Source organism: Rhyacophila brunnea, unplaced genomic scaffold, assembly GCF_057557595.1.
Source record: "Rhyacophila brunnea isolate RB1 unplaced genomic scaffold, BYU_Rbru_1.0 scaffold_4, whole genome shotgun sequence".
Lineage (NCBI taxonomy): Eukaryota > Metazoa > Arthropoda > Insecta > Trichoptera > Rhyacophilidae > Rhyacophila > Rhyacophila brunnea.
The window spans coordinates 17,620,919-17,645,527 of record NW_028233068.1 but is presented as its reverse complement, the minus strand read 5'-3'; the positions used below and the strand labels follow the sequence as shown (position 1 = coordinate 17,645,527).

The following is a 24,609-nucleotide window of genomic DNA, read 5'->3' as shown; positions in this document are numbered from 1 at the left end:
CGCGGTTATCTATTGAAAACGTATTTATGTTTTTGGTTTTCACAAAAAATAAAGCAGAATTTATGAATTAATTCCAAGCACCTTTTTATTATTTATGTAGGTATGTACGTCTTCCGACCAAAATGCTTATCGGCGAATTCAAGAAATTTCATTTTAAATCAATGTCAATGGATGTTATTTTACCTCTTTCAAGAAACTTTTTTTCTTCTGTTATAAATTATTATGGAAATATTGAGATTTAAGTAGGTCTCTACTTTTGGCTACTCTTTAGTAGGTAATAAAATTAAAAAAGCTGATATAAATAATATTTTTCGGTATTCAATATTATTATGTTTAGTTTTAATATCAGGATTTTGACGAAATTATTGCCAAGCACGTAAAAAATAACGATGTTTATTTTGATAAAGTATTCCTAACGTATTTGGCAAAAGATTCAGAGATTACACTTTCATTTCTACGGGTGTGTCAAAACACCGATGGCGAGCTGGATTTTTCGTTTACCTATTTGTGTTGTGACTGTCAAATCGCGTTGTTCTTTTCGATAGTCGATAGTGAACCGAACTCTTGGAAAATGGTGAAGGAAAACGAGGAACCAATATCGTTTGAAGATGTTTGCAGGACATGTGCTTCAAAACACGAAGCCGTATTCGATTTGTTTGCGCTCGAAAGAATAGGGGACAAAATGACAACGTTAAAAGATCTCGTTTCAGTCTGTACGGAAACGGTGGTAGGCAATTTATTTTTGTTATATCTATCTGATTTTCTTCAATTAAAATTACCATCTGCTTTCCCGCCTTTTAAATTTTCAAAATAAGTAATTGAATTTGCCGCTAAAATTTCCGAAACTATTCAGAATGTTATTGCGTATTGTATTTTAAAGAAATTGTGTATTAGTAGTATTAGGTCCTTTAATGCATAACATTAAACACAAAGTTAATTTTAACTTTTGTTCACTGTACTTGGCCGCTGTATACTTCCCTCCCGGCAGCTCAGCGACTACATACAGTGATTTTTTTCACATAATAGAAAATTTGGTACTGCCCAACAAAAAACTAATTATTTTGGGAGATTTTAATTTGTATTCCGCTGGTATAATTGAATCTGATTATACCAGCTTTAATAATTTATTTAATTTAAAACAATTTTCTTCTGTGAAAAATAGTCTCGGTCGGACGCTTGATTTGGTGCTATCTAATGTTGGTTGCACGGTGGTCAGCGCGTGTGATGAGCCTCTCGTTCCTGAAGATGTCTATCATCCCTCTACTTGCACAATTTTATCTTTTAAGCATGTATCGCACAGAAATGATTCGTCGATTCCTCCACTGAATAGGCATAATCCGCAATGGAATTTTTCAAATGGAAATTTTTTAGCGCTGTATAATTCTTTGAGTACTACAGATTGGACCTCTTTATATGAACAAATTGATGTAAACACGGCATTAGCTATTTTTTATAATAAATTTTATAATAGTCTGGACTCCTGTTTCCCTCGCCGGCTCGTTCATCTACCGAAGTACTCATATCCTAAGTGGTTTACGCCAGAAATTATTTATAATCTAAGGTCAAAGGCATATTATCATGCACTGTGGAAAAAACATAGACGGACTGCAGATTATAGTAAATTTTCCTGTCTTAGAAACCCATTGAAGTGTGACATCTCTTCGGCTCACAAATCATATCTAACGTCGATTGGTCGAAATATTGTCTCAGATCCTAATTGTTTTTGGAAATATATTCATTCGCTTAGTTCCAGTAGTACTACAAAAGACAATGCCATGATGACGTTGAATAATGATCCTATAGAGAACCATGTTATATCTGATGCATTTGCTAAGCATTTTGAATCACTTTATAGCTCAATAGAACCGCTACTTGACCCCGATTCTGCTGGTCCTTCGTCTGCAACGCAAGATATTCAAATCTCAGCTTTTGACGAGAAAGATATGGAATATGGGTTTTCAAATTTGTCTCCCAAAAGTTCATTTGGTCCAGATGGCTTGCCACCTTATGTGGTTAAGGGCTGTTACGAACATATATCCTTTCCGCTTAAACATATATTTAATTTAATCATAGCATCCAGCACTTTTCCTGATGCATGGAAAATAACCCGCCTAAGGCCGCTTCATAAAAAGGGATCTAGATCAGAGATCTCTAACTATAGGCCAATAGCAGTTCTTTCGGCTCCATGTAAATTATTTGAATCGATATTACATATAAACATCAACCGTCAAATAGACTCTCGCCTCTCCGATTCGCAGCATGGTTTTCGACTTAGGCGGTCCACAGTAACAAATCTTATAGTGTATAATAATTTTATTTCAAATTCTATGGATAAGTCAATTCAAGTTGATTCTGTGTACACAGATATTTCCAAGGCATTTGATCATGTTGATCACGATATTTTATTACAAAAGCTTTGTACATTTGGCGCGTCATATAGTATAATATGTTTTTTTGCTTCTTATTTGAAAAATCGCCGTCAATTTGTTGATTACCATGGGAATGAATCGCGGATTTTTAGAACAAACTCTGGTGTTCCTCAAGGTTCAAATCTTGGCCCAATTTTGTTTTTAATATTTTTTGATGATATTGTCAAAGTTATAACCAATTCTTCTTGTTTGCTATTCGCAGATGATCTTAAACTTTTTCGAATTATTGAAACCCCATTATGCTGTGCGATGTTGCAGTCTGACCTAGATGCTATCTCGCAATGGTCTATCTTAAATAAACTTGAATTCGCTACCTCCAAATGTAATATTATTTCATTCAATCGTTCAAGGCACACCTTATTGTTCCCATACACATTGTCTGGTATAATATTGAGTAGGGTAACGGAGATAAAAGATTTGGGAGTATTGTATGATACAAAGTTCACTTTCAATCAGCATATTCTTAACATCAGTACTAGATCTAGCAAAATGCTTGGTTTTGTTATGAGGGTTTCAAAATCATTCGAGAACGTCCGAGTGCTACGTACATTATACGTATCATTTGTGTTGAGTATTCTTGAATATGCCAGCATTATTTGGAGTCCTAATAGGTTCATGCACACAATTAAGCTGGATCGAGTCCACAATAGATTTCTTAGATTTCTCTACTTAAGAACATACGGGTTCTTTCCTTATGATAATGACAATAAAATGAATTTCCCGACTCGTTTTCTTCTGGGTATGCTATCAATGCAATCCCTGTCTACCCGAAGAGTGATTGTTCTTTTAAAGCATTTCTTTTTACTTCTTCGTGGGTTCATTTACAATCCGCATATACTGGCAAATATTAATTTTCATGTTCCCACCAATATCACTCGCAGCTCCACGGTCTTCAAGATACCTCGTCGCAGGACAGATGTTATGTTTCATGATGCTGTGTATCGTGCAATTAGCTTATTTGATGGCACCATAAAGGTTGATTTGTTTTTTATTAATTATATAATGTTTGTAGACGTTTTAAATAGGATAAATTTATAATTGTATATATTATCATATTTCTTTAATATTTACACATGCTGTCTTTTCCACTTTCTTGTCATATTAGTTGTTATTTGTAATTAAGATATTTTTATATATTTGTATGTATTATGTATTATGGCGCATTGGCCAAAAGCTGTAATGCCGTAATACTCTTTTTTATAAATAAATAAATAAATAAATAAAATAAATAAATAAATTAAGTGAAGAATGTCAAGCTGTGTTTTCTGCATCCTAATTTTTAATTATAATATAGTACATAGGTACCTAATTGATTACACTGTACCAAAACAAATATTTTTATAATGTTTCAATATCACTTCCATTAATTATTGTCTGCATTATGAAAAGTACTTTTAAACACATCGAAAGCATTATGTATATTCATTTTGTAGATACGTTTTAAATTCAGCACAATATTCCTAATAATAGTTGTCATCCTCGGCAATTGCTCAATTTACATTGGTTCTGATATTTACAGATATCGAAAGATGATAGGCTCCCTATGAATGTATGTGAGAAATGCCGACAGCACTTGATACAATGTTATCATTTTAATAAAATTGCACTGGAGACTCAAACTATTCTTCAAAATATATGTTCTAAATCCACAAGAGTTATAATAACAAACACGGAGTGTACTGAAGAAAATCATACTTCTAAAAAGGGAATTGAAATGGGAAATACGGAAAGTAATATTATAATTGAACATGAATCACCCAAAATGCTTATGTACAAAAGTCTTCGTAAGTATATTAATAATGAAAATTCAGATAATACATCGAAACAAAATCAAATTAGCCTTTTAAGAGATTCAACAAAAGCTACTAGAGCTCGTAAAAATTCATTGCCAGAATGTTACAAAGAGATCAAAATTCTTCCCAAATCAACAGTTGACCACAAATCGAAACCTATTGTATTATATGACAATAATGTGTCAAATAATATGAAATTACACACAAATCCTGTGATTATAATTCCTAGTGGAGGTACGAATAACCCAATACCTGCAGTTATGGATCCACAAATGAAGTTATCTTTCTTCAACCAAGATAATAATATCAAACCCATGAAATTGAGTTTGGGTAACTCTTTACAGCCGAATCTCGTTTACCCGTGCCCGAAATGCACAAAGCAGTTTATATCCACGAGTTATTTAAAAACTCATTTGGAAAGTTTTCACGGAGAGATCGGCACAGCCGTCGAATGCTCGCTTTGCAACATTGAATTCGCATTGCAAGAAGAGCTGACCGAGCACAACCTGAAAGTTCATTTCCCGTCGTTGCAGCCTCACGATAAAGTTGCTTGCGATCTCTGCAAGAAGGAGTACAAAGACAGGTATCTTCTCACAAGGCATAAGAAGAAAGCGCATCTTACCGTAGACACAGGATTTAGTTGTAATCCCAAATGCGTGATGGTCTTCACCACCCACGACAGCCTGGTGGCGCATCGGAAGGATGGCTGCGCAGCTTCAGTACCGACCAATAAAGTTGATTTGGTGTGTAAGCTGTGCAATGGAACTTTTGTAAGCAACAGGAGCTTGGCATTACATATGAAATCACATAATAATAATATTTGCAGGTAATTTATTGTTCACTATGTATAATTTTATATAAGTGTGATGATTATTTTTCTACTCCAGTTTTATATTATCATAAAGTTTGATTTATTAATTTAAAGATTCAATATTGAATACAAATATATTATGCAATGGTTATATATTTATGGCAGCGTAAAATATTGGCTAACAAAAGCTGAATCAAAACATAATGCCTTCTCTAGTGACTAATGGCCAAATGCAGAGATGTTAGTTTTAACTGAGATATTCTAATAAGACTAATAATAATTAACACGCCGTTTGTTTTTCTCACTACTTCTAAGTCATTGAGTTCGGTGGTGTAAGGTTAAACATCGCTTAATGCCATTTGGGCACTTAAAATGACTACACATTTGGCATTTAACATCAAAGACAATCGACTTGACAGAAATGGCATGACGGTTTGATTAATTTAATTTGTAACTGAATAACTCATGTTATTAATTTCATATGAAATATTTATATAGTTCACGGTTCATTTACTTTACGATCTGTGACTGGTGCAGTAACACTTTCCTTGAGTAAAGCATCACACGCTTTCCTACGGGACAATGCATAGAAGGAGCTGTAATCATGGTGTGAACATCAACATAGGAACAGTCCCCTCAGTTTTATTGTCATTCTTTCCACTTTATTTATGAAGTAAAAATCAAACTATGAGGGGTTTTAATACTATTAAAATAATAATAATTTAATAGTATTAAAATTTAATAGTAATAGCAATACGGTTTTAATAATATTTTTAGTATAATATAAAGATTAATGAAGAATTTTTTTTAAATCATATTATTTGAGGCGTAAAGTTACAAAACCCACTCTAGAGACTTTTTTGAGTTTTGAGCCATTTATTTTGGCATTCCCCAGTGGTTAAGCTACAACATACGGCCGTAGCCATAAATTGACAAACTATAATTAAAGTAGGGAGTAAAATTATGTTAACACGCGTGTTTGAACATGTACCTAACCGATTTTTTTAAAATTTTTTTTTTAAACGGTACATGTTCAAACACGCGCGTCAATATCATTTTACTCCCTATTTTAATTATAGTTTGTCAATTTATGGCTAATTTACGACATGATAGCTGCCAGTTTTTCAACAACAGTGTTTTTAAGTTCTTGTTTTTCGAAAATTGTGACTTTTTTTACTGAAAACAAAGTATGCACATTTATACTATACATAAAAATATATAGTTTTTTGTATTTCACCTATAAATTGTATGTGTTATAGTAAAATAATATCAAATTATTGAGTGGCATGTCGAAAATCTAACCTCAAATTGTATAATTTGGATCCTTTTTGATTTACATAATATAAACACTAAAAATAATTTCTAAACCACAATACATCTAATTTCATATAACAATATAGTGAACTTTCACAATTACTAGTTATTTTTTGTGGATAATTAGTCGCTATCGAGTTATTTGATGATATGTGTCATTCATTGAAAAAATGTTTTCCATAAAAATCGCGGGTAAAAATAATTGTTTTTGTTTTCATTCAAACTGTAATAGTTTTTTGAAAGACATATCTCAGAATGAAATAAAATAGTTATGGAATGTTATATTTATAAGTAGAAGCCTATATTGCAGAACAAAATTTTGTTTTTATTGTCTGAGGATGGAAAATGGGAGAAGCGGAGGTTTTAGTGCGAAAGACCTTGAAGACATGGGTAAAGACGCATTCCTGAGATTATTTGAAGGAATTACAGAATACCAATGTGTGTTGGATAATGAAAAAAAAACCTAATACACATCTTCACTTTAGAAACAAGTTGGCTGATCAGCTGATAGGATCTTTTACTTCACGAAAAAGGGTTGGTCGACCTCCATTTCCTGACAATATCAATTCAAATCATTATCCAGAAAAATGTACACTTCGTAGATGTGGTTATTGCAGCACTACGCTGAAAGTGATACGTAGCTCAGTAACAAATTGCAAAGTATCCCTTTGCATACCGTGTTTTATGCCATATCAATTATCTGAACAAAAGAAAAGGCCAACAAGGCCTTAGAAATGTTTATTATTTTGAGAAACTTCTATAAAATTAATGAAGTAATTATTATTTTTACAGAAATAAATGAAATTATATTTTTTTCCTAAAAAAAATTATTAAAAAAAATTCTGTGAACAAATATTTTTTTTACCTAAATGGACACCTGTCAGAAAACTGACGCTGGGAAATCGATAATTACGAAAAAACTATATACATTTCAAAAAAATATATATTTTTTCTGTTCATAAAAATGAATATAGAATACATAAAAAAAATAATTAAGCACATATCTTTAAAAAAAAAAGTTGTCCTATAAAGGGTTAAAAGAATACTATTTTATGTAACAAAAATACTTTATGCAGTCATCAAATGTTTAAAATAAATATAAAGGATAATAAGGCTTCAAAATTATATAAATAGATTATCTACAACGTTTAAGGAGTGTCCAGGATCATGGTTTGAAAATACAATAAAAACTCAATTTTGACCTACACCGAGCACGTGGGCCGTTAACGAATGATACAATTTTATTACGAAAACAACTTGTCCCGTGTAGATAATGATAAGGAATATCTTTTTTGGCAGGGGAGATGAAAAAAATAACATAACGTAACATAACCTACCTACCAAATCTATCATTTGTATAGTAAAAATTATCAAACAAAAAGCATCTCCCCGACAGATAATAGTTTTCCTTTAATTATATTTTTGACACGTCAAATCAAATAATGTTGAAAACGTGTACTTGAGATTCTTATGATAGTTTATTATAACACACAGAATATTTAATATAAATGACAACAAAAAAAAAACTGAAACTACAAAATAATAAGAGATACCACTGGATTATTCATAACAATACAGCAAAATACAGTCAATTTTTAAATATGTTTCTTGACGGAACAGGTTACATTTCCACGCAGATGAATTTCTCAAACGCTTCCTTGATTGTCCTAGTTGAGATTCCGTCATACTAACTATGGAAATATTCACTATTTAAAATAAAAGATAGTAAAATAGTCGGAGCAAAATTACGACCTTTCTCACTTATCGTGTTGACGGTTTGTACGGAGATTAAAGCATTCCCAAAGAGTCATTATTTAAATCGCGGCGTCTGATTGGCCGGTTACGCAGAGGGTTTTACCAGAACAAATTTATTTTCAGAGCGGGTTTAGTCAGTCACCTCGATATCTATTTTGATTTTTTGAAGAAACAGAGGAATTTAAAACTCTCACCTAGAACAGAAGATAGATCTTACGAAAGAGCTCCTGCGTACATTCAAAACTATTTTTTTTGAAAAATCGCCCAGAGCGGGTTTTGTAACTCTACGCCTCATTTGTAAACTCTACGTTTGTTGGTGGTTAAATTTCTACACAATGTATTGTTGATTAATAATTTACAATTGTTTCTAGTTATTGTTGCAAGGTATTTGCGAGAGAGTCGGATTTGCTGGAACACGTTGTGGAACATTCCGATCAGGCGAGACCGTATTCATGCGCCTACTGTGCCAAATCTTTCTCAGCTAAGAAGGTAATGTTTTAGCATAAAATGTGTTCTAGCCAGGGAACATAAATATAATGGGAATTGGGTGCCTTTTGGATGAGGGTGTAACAAGTTTTAAATCTCGAGTGTGGAGAAATATGGGATAATGAAGATGTTATTTTCAATAATTATCAATATGATAATAATATTGCATACATTAAATTTTGTCATTGTACATTTATGTCTTATTAATCAGTTCTGTGGTTCTTGCACGGTGTTTTTCATTCCATTTTAATTGAAAGAACCCTTGAAATATTTTGTAAAACCTCGGAGTACACCTACCCTACACATATTGAAAACAACATGGGTCAAAAATAACATTTTCACTTTTCGGTTGATTACAAACATAATATATTGTGGGGTCATCCATAAATGTCGCAAAATTCTCAGTAGGTATTTTATTGTTGAAGTTGACAATTAAAGTTAGATCAATATTGATGTATTATTTGTGACATACATATTATTATACAGGGTCATACAGAGAAATTACGAGGTCCACAGCAATCGGTATTTTAGAGGCCCCCATTGCAAAATTCAAGACTATAAAGGTTCGAATACATAATGATGTACTGTTATGCTGTCACGGCGACAAATTTAGTCTATGGTTCCGTCTTTCTGCAGAATATTTTGAACGATCACTATCTCTATAAATTCAATGATGGAGAGTGCCAACTCTAATGTATTTATTAGTATTTTGAATTATTATTCATTATTCATGCTAATTTCAATTAATTTTAACAGTTTTTATGTGTGCGTACGTTAAAATTAGTTGCGCTATTGCATCCGTAGATAATATTTTGAACAGAACCCAACCTGCAGACCATAGATAATAGACAACATTCTTATAGAAAATAGATAGTGCTGATTTTGACATGAGTCGAAAATGTGTATGCATGTAGAAAATGATAAAAAACATTCATTGAGTCTTGCGGGTGTCGATGCAGTGCGGCGCAGGTGACCTCATTGTTGTTCTGGTGATTTTGGCAGATTTTTCTAACTGACAATGTTCGTTTAAAGGTTCAAAATGTGCTACGGTATGGGAGCATCGGTCTGATAACATTTTAAACACCAAGAAAAATGATATTACACACTTTTTTCCGTAGCGGTAGCTTACTGTGACAGCATGTGACAGTACGCGGCGTACATCATAATTTAATCACAGCATAAGGAACATAATATATAATGCTATATTTTGTTCATGATATTTAATATTAAAAATTATTTATTAATAGCATTTCACGATTTCGCGCCAGCAAATTTAGTGATTATTTCGGAATAATTGAAAGTATGTATGTACAATTTCGCTGGCCTATTTTGTCTCATTGTTGATCATAGAAAGTTGTTTATTGTTTTCATTAGGTAGAATAGTGTAAAATTCTTCTGGCAGTTTAGCCGACCCATTTAGGTGTCGATATTGTTACTATCAAATGACACTGACTCCATTCCAAAATGGTTTCGTTGTGGCTGCAATGGTAGAATATATCCTTCCTTTACACTGAATTATCTTCCTTCTTTTTCTACACTCGAAGATATGGTAAAAAAATTCAACGTGCAGTAATTAACACCATGCTTTAATCGATATTTGTAAAACAATGAGATTATTATATTACTGAGAACATGTTATGCATTTTTAATAGAGTTGAAAATTGAGGCACCTGAAATCGTCCCTCCTGCCCTACCTCTAATATGGCTTCCACACGTATACTTACACATCTTTTGAAATAATATACTCATATAAATTTTATGAAAATTGATTGTTACAATGTGTGAGAATGTTAAAAAATGTTAATATGTATCCTCATATCAGAGGTTAAACTCGTTATGTGAAATTATTTAACATTACACTTAATGATGTTTACCTCCGTACAATGAGTAATAATTATGATAAACATGTACTTTTGGTTCTTCTCAGGTATTGATGCGTCATCAGAGGGCAAATCATGGATTGTCGCAAAGTGTTCTTTTGTGTGGCCACTGCGACACGGTTGAATTTGGTTACATTGGGATGGTAGAAATGTCACGACATATGCAGAACGCACATCCAGACATTGTAACAGACATTGCAACAGACAATGTAATAGTAGACAACGCGCCAGATATTAGCGAAATTGAAGAAGTGAGTAATAGAGCTTATAATACATATCCACAAACAGATGTCGTTGGCAAATTAGATTATTTTTGTAGAAGATAAAATAATGAAGTTATTAACAGGCAATTAAAATTTATCTTTCTTAAGAAGGTAGGCTTTAAATAATAGCCTAGTATTGATTCTTTGCCACTGATGCAGTCAGTCGTTAATGTTTGAGTATGTAGATACCATGAAAATCTTTTTTAATGCAATAGTTATATTTAAATGTGTTTTTTATACAGATTTCCGTTGTGGAAAAAAATGTGTCATCTCCGAAGTTGGCGGGTAACTATATTATTACATATTTCGTAGAAGACGATTCAGTTATTACAGGCCAGGCTGACAGCGAACGGTTACTTACAAAACACTCTGAAAACTTTAACCAAGGCAAGAAAAGTATAGCCTGGCCAGAATCAAAAGTCACCCCACAGTATTTGCACAACATATCCTGGGAAGAAACCCTGCCAAGTAATGAATGCAGCACTAGTATCGAAGTGAATGAAGAAACTAATGAGGAATCTTTGAATGATAATGAGATAAAAACATTTACCGATAACATGGAATCCGTAGTAGAAGAGGATGAAAACAACGATGTTACAGATAAAATCGTTGGAAGAGTAAATATATGCATTGATCCAACCACTGGAAAGGTCACGTATCTTGATTCAAAAGGAGATAGTATCCATGAAAATTCTAAACCTGAGCCTGATTTGAATGCCAAAGATCTAGGTTTGAAAATCTTTTATAGTTAAAGTCATACATACATATCTCATTGATAGATTGTTTTGATGTACCTATCTAATATAATATGTTTACACTCCTGAATTCAGCATTGCTAACTTGGCATTTTTCTTGTCAGATCTAGCATTTTTCACTAGTTGTCTATTGTTTTTTTTGATAGACAAATTCACTATTGTTTATGCTTCCAGGTAAATTGAAAAAGTTTTTTGTCGAAGATCTAAACAACGTATATATTATTATTATAGCCTCAGAAAATGGCCTTATACTTTTGATATCATTGTCGATTTTTCTCCGTTAGAAAAAGGGTCTCATCAATAATATTGAAGAAAACCCTTTTCTATAAATCAATATAGGTACCTACTTATTATAAAAATTTTGAAGATGTGATGACTGAAGATTTTTTCTGGAAGGTGCTCATCTTTATTAATTAATTTTTTCTTTAAGAAGGCAGAAATGTGAGAACATTTTGAATTGAAAGTAATGAAAATTAATTGTAAATCAAATGATAAATTAACATTATCCATATATCAATGTGCAAAATAGCATCATCACTATAAAATTTGGTTTAAACTTAATTTCTATCATCTTGTCATTTTGATAATAAAGAATATTTATTCCAGAACTTGGAATGGGAACGAAAGCATCTACCTTCAATTGTAAATCTTGTGGATTGGGTTTCCCCAAGACGCAATTCCTGAGGAAACATCTACAACTGCACCATGGAATGAGGTATGTATGTATAATATATTTCAGTGGCGAAGGGTGGACGTAGACTATTGAGCTACTATATAAATAGTGCACACTAAACTTTGTCAGTTATACTTATTTGTTTTCATTAGACTAAGAATACAAATTGCAGATGGTTTTGGTTAGTTTTTATAATTTAATTAAACCCTGACTCAACCAAACCATAATAAATAAAAATATTCTTCTTGTTGTTCAAAAAATGAAGTACAAAGAACAAAGTACGAAGCCCTGTTCTTTATTGTTTTATTTTTGAAAAATATTGTTTATGGCCAAAGATGTCAAATGCAACTTTCTTCTATAGAGATTGAGCCTAAATACATATCGTCGTTGCGCCTTCAAAATCGGCTATGTGCTTAAATTCCCCAGAACTGGATTTTTGTGCCAAAAATTTTATAATAATTCCTTCTATACCAAGGAAAAAATATAATGATTATGATAAAATGTATTTAGGAATTGCTTTAAAAAATATTTCGATGTTGTAGGCGACAGGCATTGTAATTCGCATTGTTTTTAGCCTCTCCCGTAAAGTTTTCAAAAATACACAGCCAATTTTGAAGGCGCAACGATGATATTTGAAAGTGAAACAAAAAAGGTCCACATGTCGGTTACATATAAATTATAAGTATCATAATTCACCGTGAGCTCAGTGAGCTATCGTACCAGAAAGTGATGGCCGTATAGCATCGAGATAAAAAATGATGCATTGTTCGTGGAACATTGTAGACAATAATGTTCCAATTGTATTAGATTCAATAAATTTTTATAAGTACGACTTGATATTTACGAGCACCTATTTGCTAACCTTATTTTGAATCATCCAGAATTTTATATAAATATATGAGTGGTCTGGAAACAATAACGGCACTATTCTGGTGGCAGCTGGTGAACAATTCCATTTTTGTTTTTATCAATTTTAAAAAACTGCCGATTTTATTTCTAGACACCTCACATTATACAATATGATTGATTGTCTTTTTAATTTACTTATCTACGTATTTTCTTCTGTCTTTCCCCTGTATTCCGGTGATTTATATTACGTATTTTTAAGTGTTTTATTTAGAAATGAATTTATTCTCAATACTATACGGCCATTTATTTCCCATACATCAGGTCACGGTGAACTGTGATACGGCCAACTGCATACTTACAAATTTCTGGACACGCCCTTGTTTACTGTGACGAGAGTTTTTTGACGTTACATATAAAGAAAGCGGTTATGACAAACTGGAATCGGAATCGGGAAACTTCAGCGATTTTTATAAAGAACACACAGAAGGCTTCATCCGGCAGAAGGGTTTCTTCAACATCTTTGTTTATGGCAGTTATTGTGTAAAAACATTAATTACGTGTTTTTTTTAATTTTTTTTTAACCATCTCCGATCTTAAGAATATCATATGAGCACACGATCCACAAAGTGGAGGTTGTATTAATAGATTTTAGTTTTTATTGAAAATGGATGTTAGCCACTTGATCAACCTAATAGGTCCATACTCTGGTCCAATCACACATTGAAAAACAACATTTGAATTTCCCAGATCTGGTAACTGCTCGCCCATTGTGGTAATGCGACAGAAAAATTTGGAAACGGTGAATAAGTCAGTTTATCACCATGTGAACCAATACCAGAAGATTTTTTTTTATTGATGGTATTTTGTGCTTGATGACTTGTTTTCTATTTTTCGTTTTCCTTTTCAGGTTTGCTGTTGAATCCTCAGTACTGGGAAAATCAAAAGTGGCTAAGCCAAAAGGCGAAAGAACTAGAATTTTGAAAAATTTGAATAAAAATTCCACAGACGGCAACATCAAACTGACAGGTGATGCCGAAGCACCGTATACCTGTAAAATCTGCGGCAAAACGTAAGCAATTTATATTCTTGCACCGAACCACCTTTTTTTTTACCGATAGCTTATAATTTGGTGAGCACTACGCAGACAGACGGTGTATTATGTTAAAATATGCGGAAGATACATGAATTATTACTGTCATGGATTGTGCTTCAGCCTGGACCATAAGAAAATCAACATCATCCTTATCCGTATTTATTTAGTAAAACTTGTAATTCTCATCTTTATCAAAAATTAAATTTTTATTGGATACCTTTAGTATCTATTATCAAAACTATTTACTTCCGTTTAAGATTCTTGTAATAAACACATAATCGATTAAAAAATTCATCATAATTTGTATCTTGTACAATAGAAAAATTTACAAACCCCGTAATATTGTGTAGTTTATTTTTTTTTGAATTTCGAAATTTGGGGTTGGTTTACAATTATTCCATTGCACCCACCGCGAGTAGAATGTATCACAATGGGATTATTTAGTTGTTATTTATTACCTTGGTTTCTCTATGTCATTTGCACTATGATTTTACACTAATGGTGTGATAATATACTATACCTAACCTAATTACCACAATTTAACCGTTTCGCTGCGGAGCATTTACTTACTATTTAATTACCACATTTAAATAACATGTTAATTATATATCTATTGGCCCCCTAATGAGGGCACAACAGCTGTGCCGTCAGCGGTCAGTGAGTTAATGGTAACAATCATTTATATTTTATACAGTATAACCCCTATTTTACGTTTTTTAAGGGACTGAAGAAAAAAAACCTAATTGGAGGGAAAATGTAAAAGGGGGGTATTGAAAAAAAGAACATTTAAATTTTAAGTTTCTTTAATTTTTATTGAAAAATCGTTCGAATGTCACGACCCAATCATTGTCAAGTGCGCGTAACTTGCATATTTTGAATATTTCCGACGTAAATTGCGGGAAAGAAAAATGTAAATGCGGGTATTAAATGTACTGAAATACATCGGGACTGAAAAAAATACACGCAATTGCCGGGAAAACGTGAATTCCGGGCACGTAAAAACAAGGTTATACTATATATTTAAAAAAATATAATTACCTACATTATAATGTGTTTATTGAATTTTTAGCTTTCAGAGATTGGTTAATCTGGAGAAGCATTCAAGTCGTCACGCGTTCGGCTGCCCGTGTCCTCGTTGTGGTATCGATACTAAGGATAAACATTCTTTAAACGCTCATCTGAAACAATGCAGGTAAATTAATGGATATCATCACTAGGTGATGGGCCTAGGATTAAAGAAGTTTGAGTGACATAAATAAGTAAAAAATAACTGTTTCTGCATGAAAAAAGGTTCAAACATGTATAGTCTTACACATGGCTCCCGTATCCTGAAGCGGGTCCCCAGGTCAGAATGTTTGGTGGGCTCCTATACCTATCACTAAGGTTAAGGGTAGTGTTCCCTAAATGGTATCGCCAATGGAACCTCAGGGTTCCGCAAAGTAAAATCAAGGAAGTTTTGTGTATTTTTAGCAATTTTTCGTATTTTTATAGAAATCCGCATTCAATGATGAAGCACTTCACTCTATGGAGGCCTATATGATCTTATTAGGATCGGACATAGTCGAAAAAAATAAAATATGTAACCATAAAAATGTATTTTCTTCGAATTAATAAGTATTTGTTTTGAAACATCTGGGTTTTTTTTTCATCACCTGATTAGGGTTACTAATTAAATTAACTAAATTGTTTTTGAAAGTTCGATTGAATTATAATATGTACAGTAAACTCCCGATTATCCATGTGCGGATTATCCGTGCATGAATTTAATTGTAAAAAAATCGCTCCCTTTTGTTAACATGAACCTCGCTCGAAAATTCGATCTGATATTAGAAAGATTCCTGCAAACAAACCAAAATCACAGATTTTTCGATCACAGATTCACAATTTTCTTAATAAATAATGAGTATTAAACATGTTAAAATAATTGTCTGCTTTAGAAATGTACTTATAACAATATGGTAGTATTTTAAAAAGAAAAAAACCATAGTTTGGATTATTCGTGTTTTTCGTTTATCCGTGCCGTCTTTCCCCACCATTAGCCCCTGATAATCGGGAGCCTACTGTATATAGTGTAGGTTCAAATGTTATATAATTTTTAATTTAGCGATCGAAATTTTATCAAACATTAGCCACTTAGTTTGTGTAATTTTTGTGGTAGGTAAATTGTTAGTATAAATTTGATGGCACTACTGTTAAAATAATATCTTCTCTAACGTGCTCGCACCATTTATAAACAAACTAAAGTAAATGATATTTTATTTTTCAGAGATACAGAAGCGGCTGATAAATTGGTGTGTCCGACATGTGGAAAAAGGTTGACAACAGCTGCAGGCTGGAGGTCAGTTAGAAATTTCTGCTTTATATAAATTTGTTTGTCAACATATGAATCAGTGATGGATGAGTGGCAGGCTATAAAGCCAATGCGTCGCAAGTGTCACGTCTGGTAAAGTCTGTTGTTTTATCAATGTAAGTTTGATCGAGAACAAAAGACCTGTCAAGTAAAAACATTGTTTGTCAACTGGTAAAATATTCAACAGAGCAGAAATGTGGTTGCTAAATATTATGTCCCTCCAAGCGCATAAGGTATGGTTTTGGGCTTCTTCTCCAATACCGATATGTCTGCAAATAAATGTTTTTTTAGTAAACAACATTTTTGTGTTTCAGGCATAAATGGTTGGTTTTAACATTAGTTTCTTTTTCCATCATATTGTATGTTCAATTGAATCATTAGAGCTGTATGATCATTTCTATTAGCCAATCAACCTTTGTTTGTGATAAACATAAAAGTCAAATTGGACATTTCGGCATTCGTTTGTATCTTTTTAATTTATCAGTTACTTTAAGTCATTAAGGCTGAGATGCATAGAATGTCACTAATCACTAAATACTTAACAGCCATTATTCAGGCATTTAGTGTTTAGAGTTTAATGGAGAAGGAATGTAACTCTTAAAATATTTTGCTAGCTATAGATAATTACATAATACAGTACTCTCTCAGTAATCCGCCACCCCAAAAACCAGACAAGTGTCCAAGTGAAAGTGGCGGATTAAGCGTTAACACAAAATATGGTAAAAATTAAAATTGGTATTTCGTAAAATTTTTTTTTTTTTTGAGAAATTTGTACTAGCAAATTACGGTTTTATTTATAATCAAAATCAAGTTTTTACTAAGTTATACATATTTATAAACTTAGTTTATCAACTAAATATTAAACAGTAAATCACTTGACACAACCAGTTGTTCAGTGAGGCAGATATTCTTGAATGGCTTAGGATTCCTGGCTTTCCCTATGACCAAAAGCTTCAATTTGTGTGTCCCGGTTGCATTGGAGCACGGCATAATTGTGATACGGTCCTTGAGCACTTTCCTCCCTGGTATATTACTTTCTTCGCGATGAACGTACGTTTTACGAAGGATAAGTTTCCAAAATAAACCCGTCTCATCTGCGTTTTGTATACTTGTACGCGGCGGACTACTGAATTTGACAATTGAATACTGGTGAATTATAGAGCTTGACTTTGTGCTTTCAACTAGTAAAAATAACGGCGGATTATAGTAGTTGTCAGATAATCGAGCGGCGGATTACTGAGAGTGTACTGTATTATAAAATATATCCATATTATATATTTTTTATTAGATTTTGATGGTTTGTATTTAAAGTAAATTATTTATAGTATGTATGTAAGGAAGTTATTATTGTTATCAGGTATCATCTCCAAACGCACACGGACATACGGCGGTTTGTCTGCCCAAAGTGTCCGTCGCGACGCTTCCTGACAGTTGCAAATCTCAAGGCCCACAGTCGAGTTGTCCACTCGGAGATCAAACCTTACTTGTGTGTCGTCTGCGGAAGAAGGTTGGTCTAGATATTCTAAATCTTTTCATATTTTAACATATGGCGCCTCACTACAATAAAAATATGAATTAATGAGTCTCATTAATTCTCACCCGGAGAATAATACTGGCACAACTCGAAAAACTTGTTTTTGCAGGAGAGCAGTTTGAATATTTTATTTTGGTGTGTTAAATCAGTTTTTTTTTTAAATGTACTTTATAATAGCATGAAGTCGGCACACTTGAGTCATCTCATTTTGAATGTTATCCGCAATAACAATGGCACAATTATCATTGTGCCACTATTTCTGCTTGAGTTCAAGTAAAATGTTATAATATGATAATGCTTTTAAGGCCACCATTTTATTTTTTTAAGAATTATGCCGCTATTTGTGCGGATAGAAATGATATCTTGGAACATTTCTGCATACTTAACTCAAAAATGACAAATTTGGATTTGTGCCACTATTATTCCCCGGGTGCGAATTGTACTCTCACGATTATGTGTGTACATTGTGCTTGTGTGTGTTATGTTTACACAGTATTTGTACCGGAATTAAAACATTAATTACAGCATTGAACGTTATAATGCAAACGAAACCTGTAAAAGGACATACCTCATTCATACATAGAAATGCAGCCAAATATATCAGACTTAGAATATTGTCATTGTATATCACGGACAAACATAAAGATGACGGCAATTAAACCCTGTCTAAACCAAACTAGGTTAAGGTGTTATCCAACAAAAATAGTGCACACCTTTTCAGTCACACTTATTTGTTTTCGTTGAATTAAGAATACATATTATTACAGAATATGGTGTTGGTTAGTTTTTTAAAATTCATTAAGGGGGGACATGCTCGGGGTAGGTCAAAATGGAGCTTTTATTGCATTTTCAAACCATGATCCTGGACATTCCTTAAACGTTGTAGATAATCTATTTATATAATTTTGAAGCCTTATTATCCTTTATATTTATTTTAAACATTTGATGACTGCATAAAGTATTTTTATTATATAAAATAGTATTCTTTTAAACCTCTCGCTCTAATGTTTTAGAATATAGTCATATTTCGGTACATGAATGTGCAGTGGTGTTAAGATTTTTTACATTTATTAATTTTTAAACGCATTTATAAAACCATTAGTATAATTTATGACGAGATAATTTTGTCTGGTCTCCAGTCCACTGTTCGCTTTAACTACCTTGAAGTAAGCTGCACAACGGTGTTATATAACATCGTTGGCTGCACACCGTCTCATACCAATGGGCCGACAATACGAATGGTTTCAGATATGTTTGAAAGGTACCGTAATTTTATTTGTATTCAGGTTTGCTTCGTCGGATCATCTCCGCAAGCACATGAAGTCTCACGCGGGCCGCAGGGACCATCTGTGCAGTATCTGTGGGCAGGGCTTCCTGCAGAGCTCACATGTGTCGCAACATATGTGGGTGCATACGGGGATCAAGCCACACCGCTGCCCTCACTGTCCAAACAAATACACCGCCAAGTGTTCTCTTACTGTAAGTATTTTGTTACATACATATTACACTTTGTACTGAACACAATTCAAATACGTATTGTAGCCTTATTAACCCATTAACCCATCGCGCCCTATCGGCGCCAATTTGGCGCCGGTGTTACAGGGTGCAGGACATGATGAAAATAATTTTTTTTAATCATATTTTGATTTTTTTTAAAGTTGAAATTTCTTAATAATATATGTAGCTATCATTTTATGATGTTAGTTATATACGGTCCAATATATTTTTTAAGAAATATTTGATTTATAAAATCTATTTTTATTTAAATTTGTCAAAATAATGATCAGTTCGCTAGGTATGAGGTGTTAGAGACAGTAATAAACATAAAATGGCCCTCCATCTTCTAAATATCTTGAAGAGTATTATATTTAGCTCCAGTTTTAGTATATCTTCCTTTTATTATTTACTTTTATCATAGACTTTTTATCTCTGTCATTTTGTATAAAAAAAGGCTAAAAAAAACCAAAAAACTATATTTGACATGTTTTTTTCATTCCACTTATACGCAAAGTTTACTTAAAATGTAAATACTTAATAAAAAAATTCAAAACCTACAAATATTTAAAAGATTTATTTGAATTGAATGAATAATACATGAGTTATATCAATTTTAGTAAACAGTGTGCCTTTTTAAATGATCCTGAAAAATTTAATCTGTCTGCAATGGGTTAAATGCCTGGAGGTAGTAACATAGCGGTATCCATCTGGCTGCAAATTTATATGTAAACATATCTTTTTTGAAACATATTAAAAGTATTTCATAAAGGCAAAAATATTTTGCTTTAGTACTTCACCATGATTTCAGGAGATGGCAGTGTGTGTACTATACAGTGAAACCCCGATTTTATGGTTTTCGAGGGACCCTAAAGAAAAAACGATAATTGCGGGATACATATGTATATATCTCCTGGATTTTTTTCGACGTCCTGATTTATTTTCAGTTTTTCAGCTAGAGTTCTAGTTTTCTTCATGGGGGGCATTTTAGTTGCGACTTATAAAAATTCGTGATACGAGATGCGAGGCGAGCCTGAAAGATCTGGCAAGACTGAGCGCTGACCGACCTGTGCAAACAAAGCGACGCAACTGAAAGACCTGTATGTATCATAAACAATTCTACGAAAGCGAAATGAAAAATATTCAACAAAAACGGTCAATTGGGATAATATTTGTGACGGGACCATAATATTTAGATGACAGATCGAGAAAAACGATAAATCGGGGAACGGTTAATGCGGGATTATTTAACATTATTCTTATGGGTGTTTGGCGGGACTTTCAATAATGAACGATCCATGCGGGCAAACAATTTATGCGTGAACGATAGATCGGGGTTCCACTGTATATTAAATTATTTAAAACAGTCAACAAGGGGCTAATATTATGAGTGTGAAGTATGGTGTGTACACTTGTGCATTTTGCATAGCCAGTCTTGCACACACGAAATTGTAGAGCATGTAAACGCGCTTGCGGCATACATCATCCTATTAAAAACAAATTCTGCATTGCCGGTAACATGCTGAGATTTACAGATATTATACTGTTAGAAATGAAATGACGAAATAGGGTTTCGGAGTATAGCCTCTTTGACAGAACATCCTTAAATAGGTTGAGTCGTGCTACTAATCTTTGAACAAATTAAGATTTAAAACCATTTACACAACAAGAATCTAATCTAAAATCTTGTGTGTATATAAATTATAAAATAATCATAAAGCTGATTACCCTTCTATTGGTAGAATTTGAAAACATCTCGGAGAATGTATTCATTAGAAATAATGGCTATGAGTCATAGATGAATTTTGTAAGATTTTTTCTAATGACTATGTTTCTGAGGTTTTTTCAAAATGTATTCTTGTTTCAATTATCTCGGTGTTGAATTTCAATTTTTAATTATGAATGTAAAATTTATGATTACATTTTTTTTGTTTAGAAACATCTCCGGAGAAATCACTGGGAGCAGCAGAGGGCCAAAAGACTGGCCGAAGAAAAGATGCACAAGAAGCTCTGCGGACAAGACGTTGACGGTGAACTTTTGGAACTCGATCCTGATGACATTATCAAAAAACAACATGTTGATGACAATACTGTCATTGTTAAATCTGAATTTGCGACTGCGGAAGACGGTAACCCAGACCTTAATGACAGGATAGCAATTGAAGATCATTGCAAGAGAGAAGAAGTGTCGCATGGCGATGATGAAATATTAGAAAAAGTTCATAGTTTTCAAAGTAATAGTGATCAATTGACATTTGAAGATGTTAATAATTTAGAAAACAGTAGCCAAGTACGTCATGTGTTATTGCATGACATAATCCGCAGTCGGAATAAAACTGATACACCTCAAATGTCACTCAATATTGGCAATAACAGTAATTATATTCGTCACATGTCGCTGAACGAAATCGACAATGATGAAAACGTGAATGAACTTACGTTGCAAGATGATGACGACTGTGACAACGTAGTGGAGATGTCATTGGAATCCGTTGATAATGACGGCGGAGACAATGGGAATGAAATGTCTCTCAATGACGAGAATTTGGATATGGACGGGGAAATGTCGGAGCAAGACTTGGAAGAAGGAGTGAATGTGGTGATCGTGGACGTGAGCGGACACATCGACGGACAGCACGGAGACGTCATCATCGACATGGACGGCGCACATGAATATGCCATTCAGTATGAGCAGGCTGACGACAGTGATAATGAAAACAATATATCTAATATGGAGTAAAATTCTGCCATGGTTAACCATTCATTCATTTCAAAATTAAATTATGTAGGTAATCACATTTGAACATACACATACGCGTACGCGTGTTGATGTTTATTAATTTATTTTTGAATAAACCACTTGAAACAAGATATTTATGTAATTTTTAATCAGAAGTCCCCATATCTGAGATGAATCACACTATCATTTACTTTATTGGTCACAATGGTATTTTTATTAGCTGCCATACAACGCATTGATAGCATCACTGTTTACCAGAAGGCAGACACTGTTGCATTTCCTTATATAATAATTGGGTACCTCCAGAAAAGTAGCATTATCCTGAATTCTTCGTTTTGAGATAATTCCAATTAAACATGATGCACCAGTTTAAAAATCATGTGATACATGCTGCGGCTCACCACACTGACTTCTAATGCAATCTGTTGTCGAGATTAAATAGTCATTTTTGGGTGGTATGTAGACAAATACATGGTACATAAGTTAATTAAAATGATTTGCCGAAAACAATTTTTTCAGATATGGGCTCAATTATAATATCCGAGCAAATTTTTTTTTTTTTGCTAAATTGATTATTACTATTGAGGTGCAACTTTTTTACACATGATACACTAAAATTGTCAGTAGAGTAAATTCAGCCGATGTGTAACAAAAAGACAGTGTCACGTCCGAGTTGAAAAGCAAAAATTAACATTAATGCTAATTGACTGCTTTTAAACTAATAAAAAATAATTTCTCTTTAGGCAAGATACCTTTTGCACACTTCTAAACACTTTTTTAAACTATTGTTATTGACTTCATATATTGTGGTCAAATAACTACAGCATACCATGTCATAGTTCCTGTCATTGGCATACTTTATTATAAAATAACTAAATCATTTTGCAAATAAAGAATAGCTCTGATGACTGAGCAGCTAACGCGTCGGCTTATAATATCATGGATCCCAGGTTTGAATCCTGGGTCTGCCAAAAACACATTGTTTTTCAAGGTGTGTTTAGAGTCAGAGTACGGACCTAGTAGGTTGAGCAAGTGGCTAACATCCATTTCTCGAAAAAAAGTGTGGAGGGCCATATTATGATCTTCTTAGAATCGGACATGGTCAAAAAAAAAAAAATATTACAGTAAAACCTCGCGACCCGAGAACTACAGAGTTCTAAGTGAACAACTGCAGCAAAAAAGTTATGGGCTGTTGAAGTTTTGAACGCTTGTATTTTGTTAATTGTGAATGTTTTCAATTATTTTTTTGATTGAATATATCAATTATGGTACTGCTATGTTGTACCTATCAATAAAACTACGTTAAAACTAGTTGTTAATGGTTAATTTTATATATCATAAATTCAGTTAGAACATTGTCCACCTGAAACTCAAACAAATCGCCTTTACTACAAGGTTCTAACTGAAATTTGTATGGAAATCCTGGTAATTCAGGACGCATAGTTTCACTTTTCATGTTAAAATAAATAAAATTCTTGAAAGTTATCTAATATAATATTTTTTTCCGGAGAAAATGTATGGAAATTGTTGGGAAAATGGGAAATTTGGAAAAACTTAAATATTTTTTTGTAATTTTTGTTTAATACCATTTTAAAATGAAAATTATGTTGAAAATATAATTTAAAAATACAAAACTATTGTTGATGCAACAAGCCCAATGTTTATTGTTCAATTTCAACTGGCTCGTTGTCTTCACATCCGATACATTTATTGTAATTGTGTATACAAGATTGTTGTTACTAATGGCTGAGTGAATGCTGTGTAAAAATTCTTTTATTAAATTATTCGCCTCAGTTTTAGAATAAACTTCAAGCCATCAAAAGGCATATCTTTCAGATCCATCATAACATCATAATAATATTCTTCTCAATTCTCAGGAATAGGGATTTTAGAATACAACATAACCATTTTTTCACCTCATCTACTGAGATTTGAAACATCTCAAATATTTATATCACTTTCAGGAAGACTTTTATGCCTGAAACATTAAATCAATGAATGAAATAGCCTTAAAATACTCTCAATATTTAAAAAAAAAATAACGATAATTTAACCTTACTTACGTTTCATAATATTATAATTCATCTATTAGTGAGTTCACAATTTACTGTTGATATCAAATATCACGAACCCTTTTTTTTGAGGTTATGTATCTCGAAGTTATAGTAGTTTATTTAAATACTCTTGGTTTCTAGTTAAATACACTGCATGGAGTCCTAATAATAAATTTAAAATACAAAACAACAACATTTTACTCTTCATATTGCAATTAAAACCATTTTAACAACTTTAAATGTATTCACAACCACGAAATGTCAAAGCACATAGAACTTTGTAGAACGACGGATCTTTTTAGATTATGGTAGAACTCTGTAGTACCACAGATATTC

At 32.8% G+C, this 24,609-nt stretch overlaps 1 protein-coding gene across 1 annotated transcript; it reads left to right on the top strand.

The window, feature by feature from the left end:
* Window positions 1-456: 456 nt before the first annotated feature.
* On the top strand, window positions 457-23,323 carry LOC147067022 (uncharacterized). Its single transcript, XM_085953702.1, has 12 exons — window positions 457-727; window positions 3,949-5,048; window positions 8,474-8,591; window positions 10,516-10,719; window positions 10,974-11,460; window positions 12,093-12,201; window positions 13,916-14,077; window positions 15,171-15,293; window positions 16,368-16,439; window positions 17,809-17,958; window positions 19,272-19,464; window positions 21,416-23,323. The coding sequence occupies exons 1-12, from the start codon at window positions 572-574 to the stop codon at window positions 22,217-22,219; spliced, it is 3,678 nt and encodes a 1,225-aa protein (XP_085809828.1). The 5' UTR covers window positions 457-571; the 3' UTR covers window positions 22,220-23,323.
* The last annotated feature ends 1,286 nt before the right edge of the window (window positions 23,324-24,609 follow it).

Bases quoted from the DNA above. Each gene is read 5' to 3' on its own strand.
- LOC147067022 (XM_085953702.1), top strand. From the start codon at position 572: ATGGTGAAGGAAAACGAGGAACCAATATCGTTTGAAGATGTTTGCAGG. The intron at 15,294-16,367 runs GTAAATTAATGG...TTTATTTTTCAG, and splicing joins GCTCATCTGAAACAATGCAG to AGATACAGAAGCGGCTGATA. The intron at 16,440-17,808 runs GTCAGTTAGAAA...TATTGTTATCAG, and splicing joins ACAACAGCTGCAGGCTGGAG to GTATCATCTCCAAACGCACA.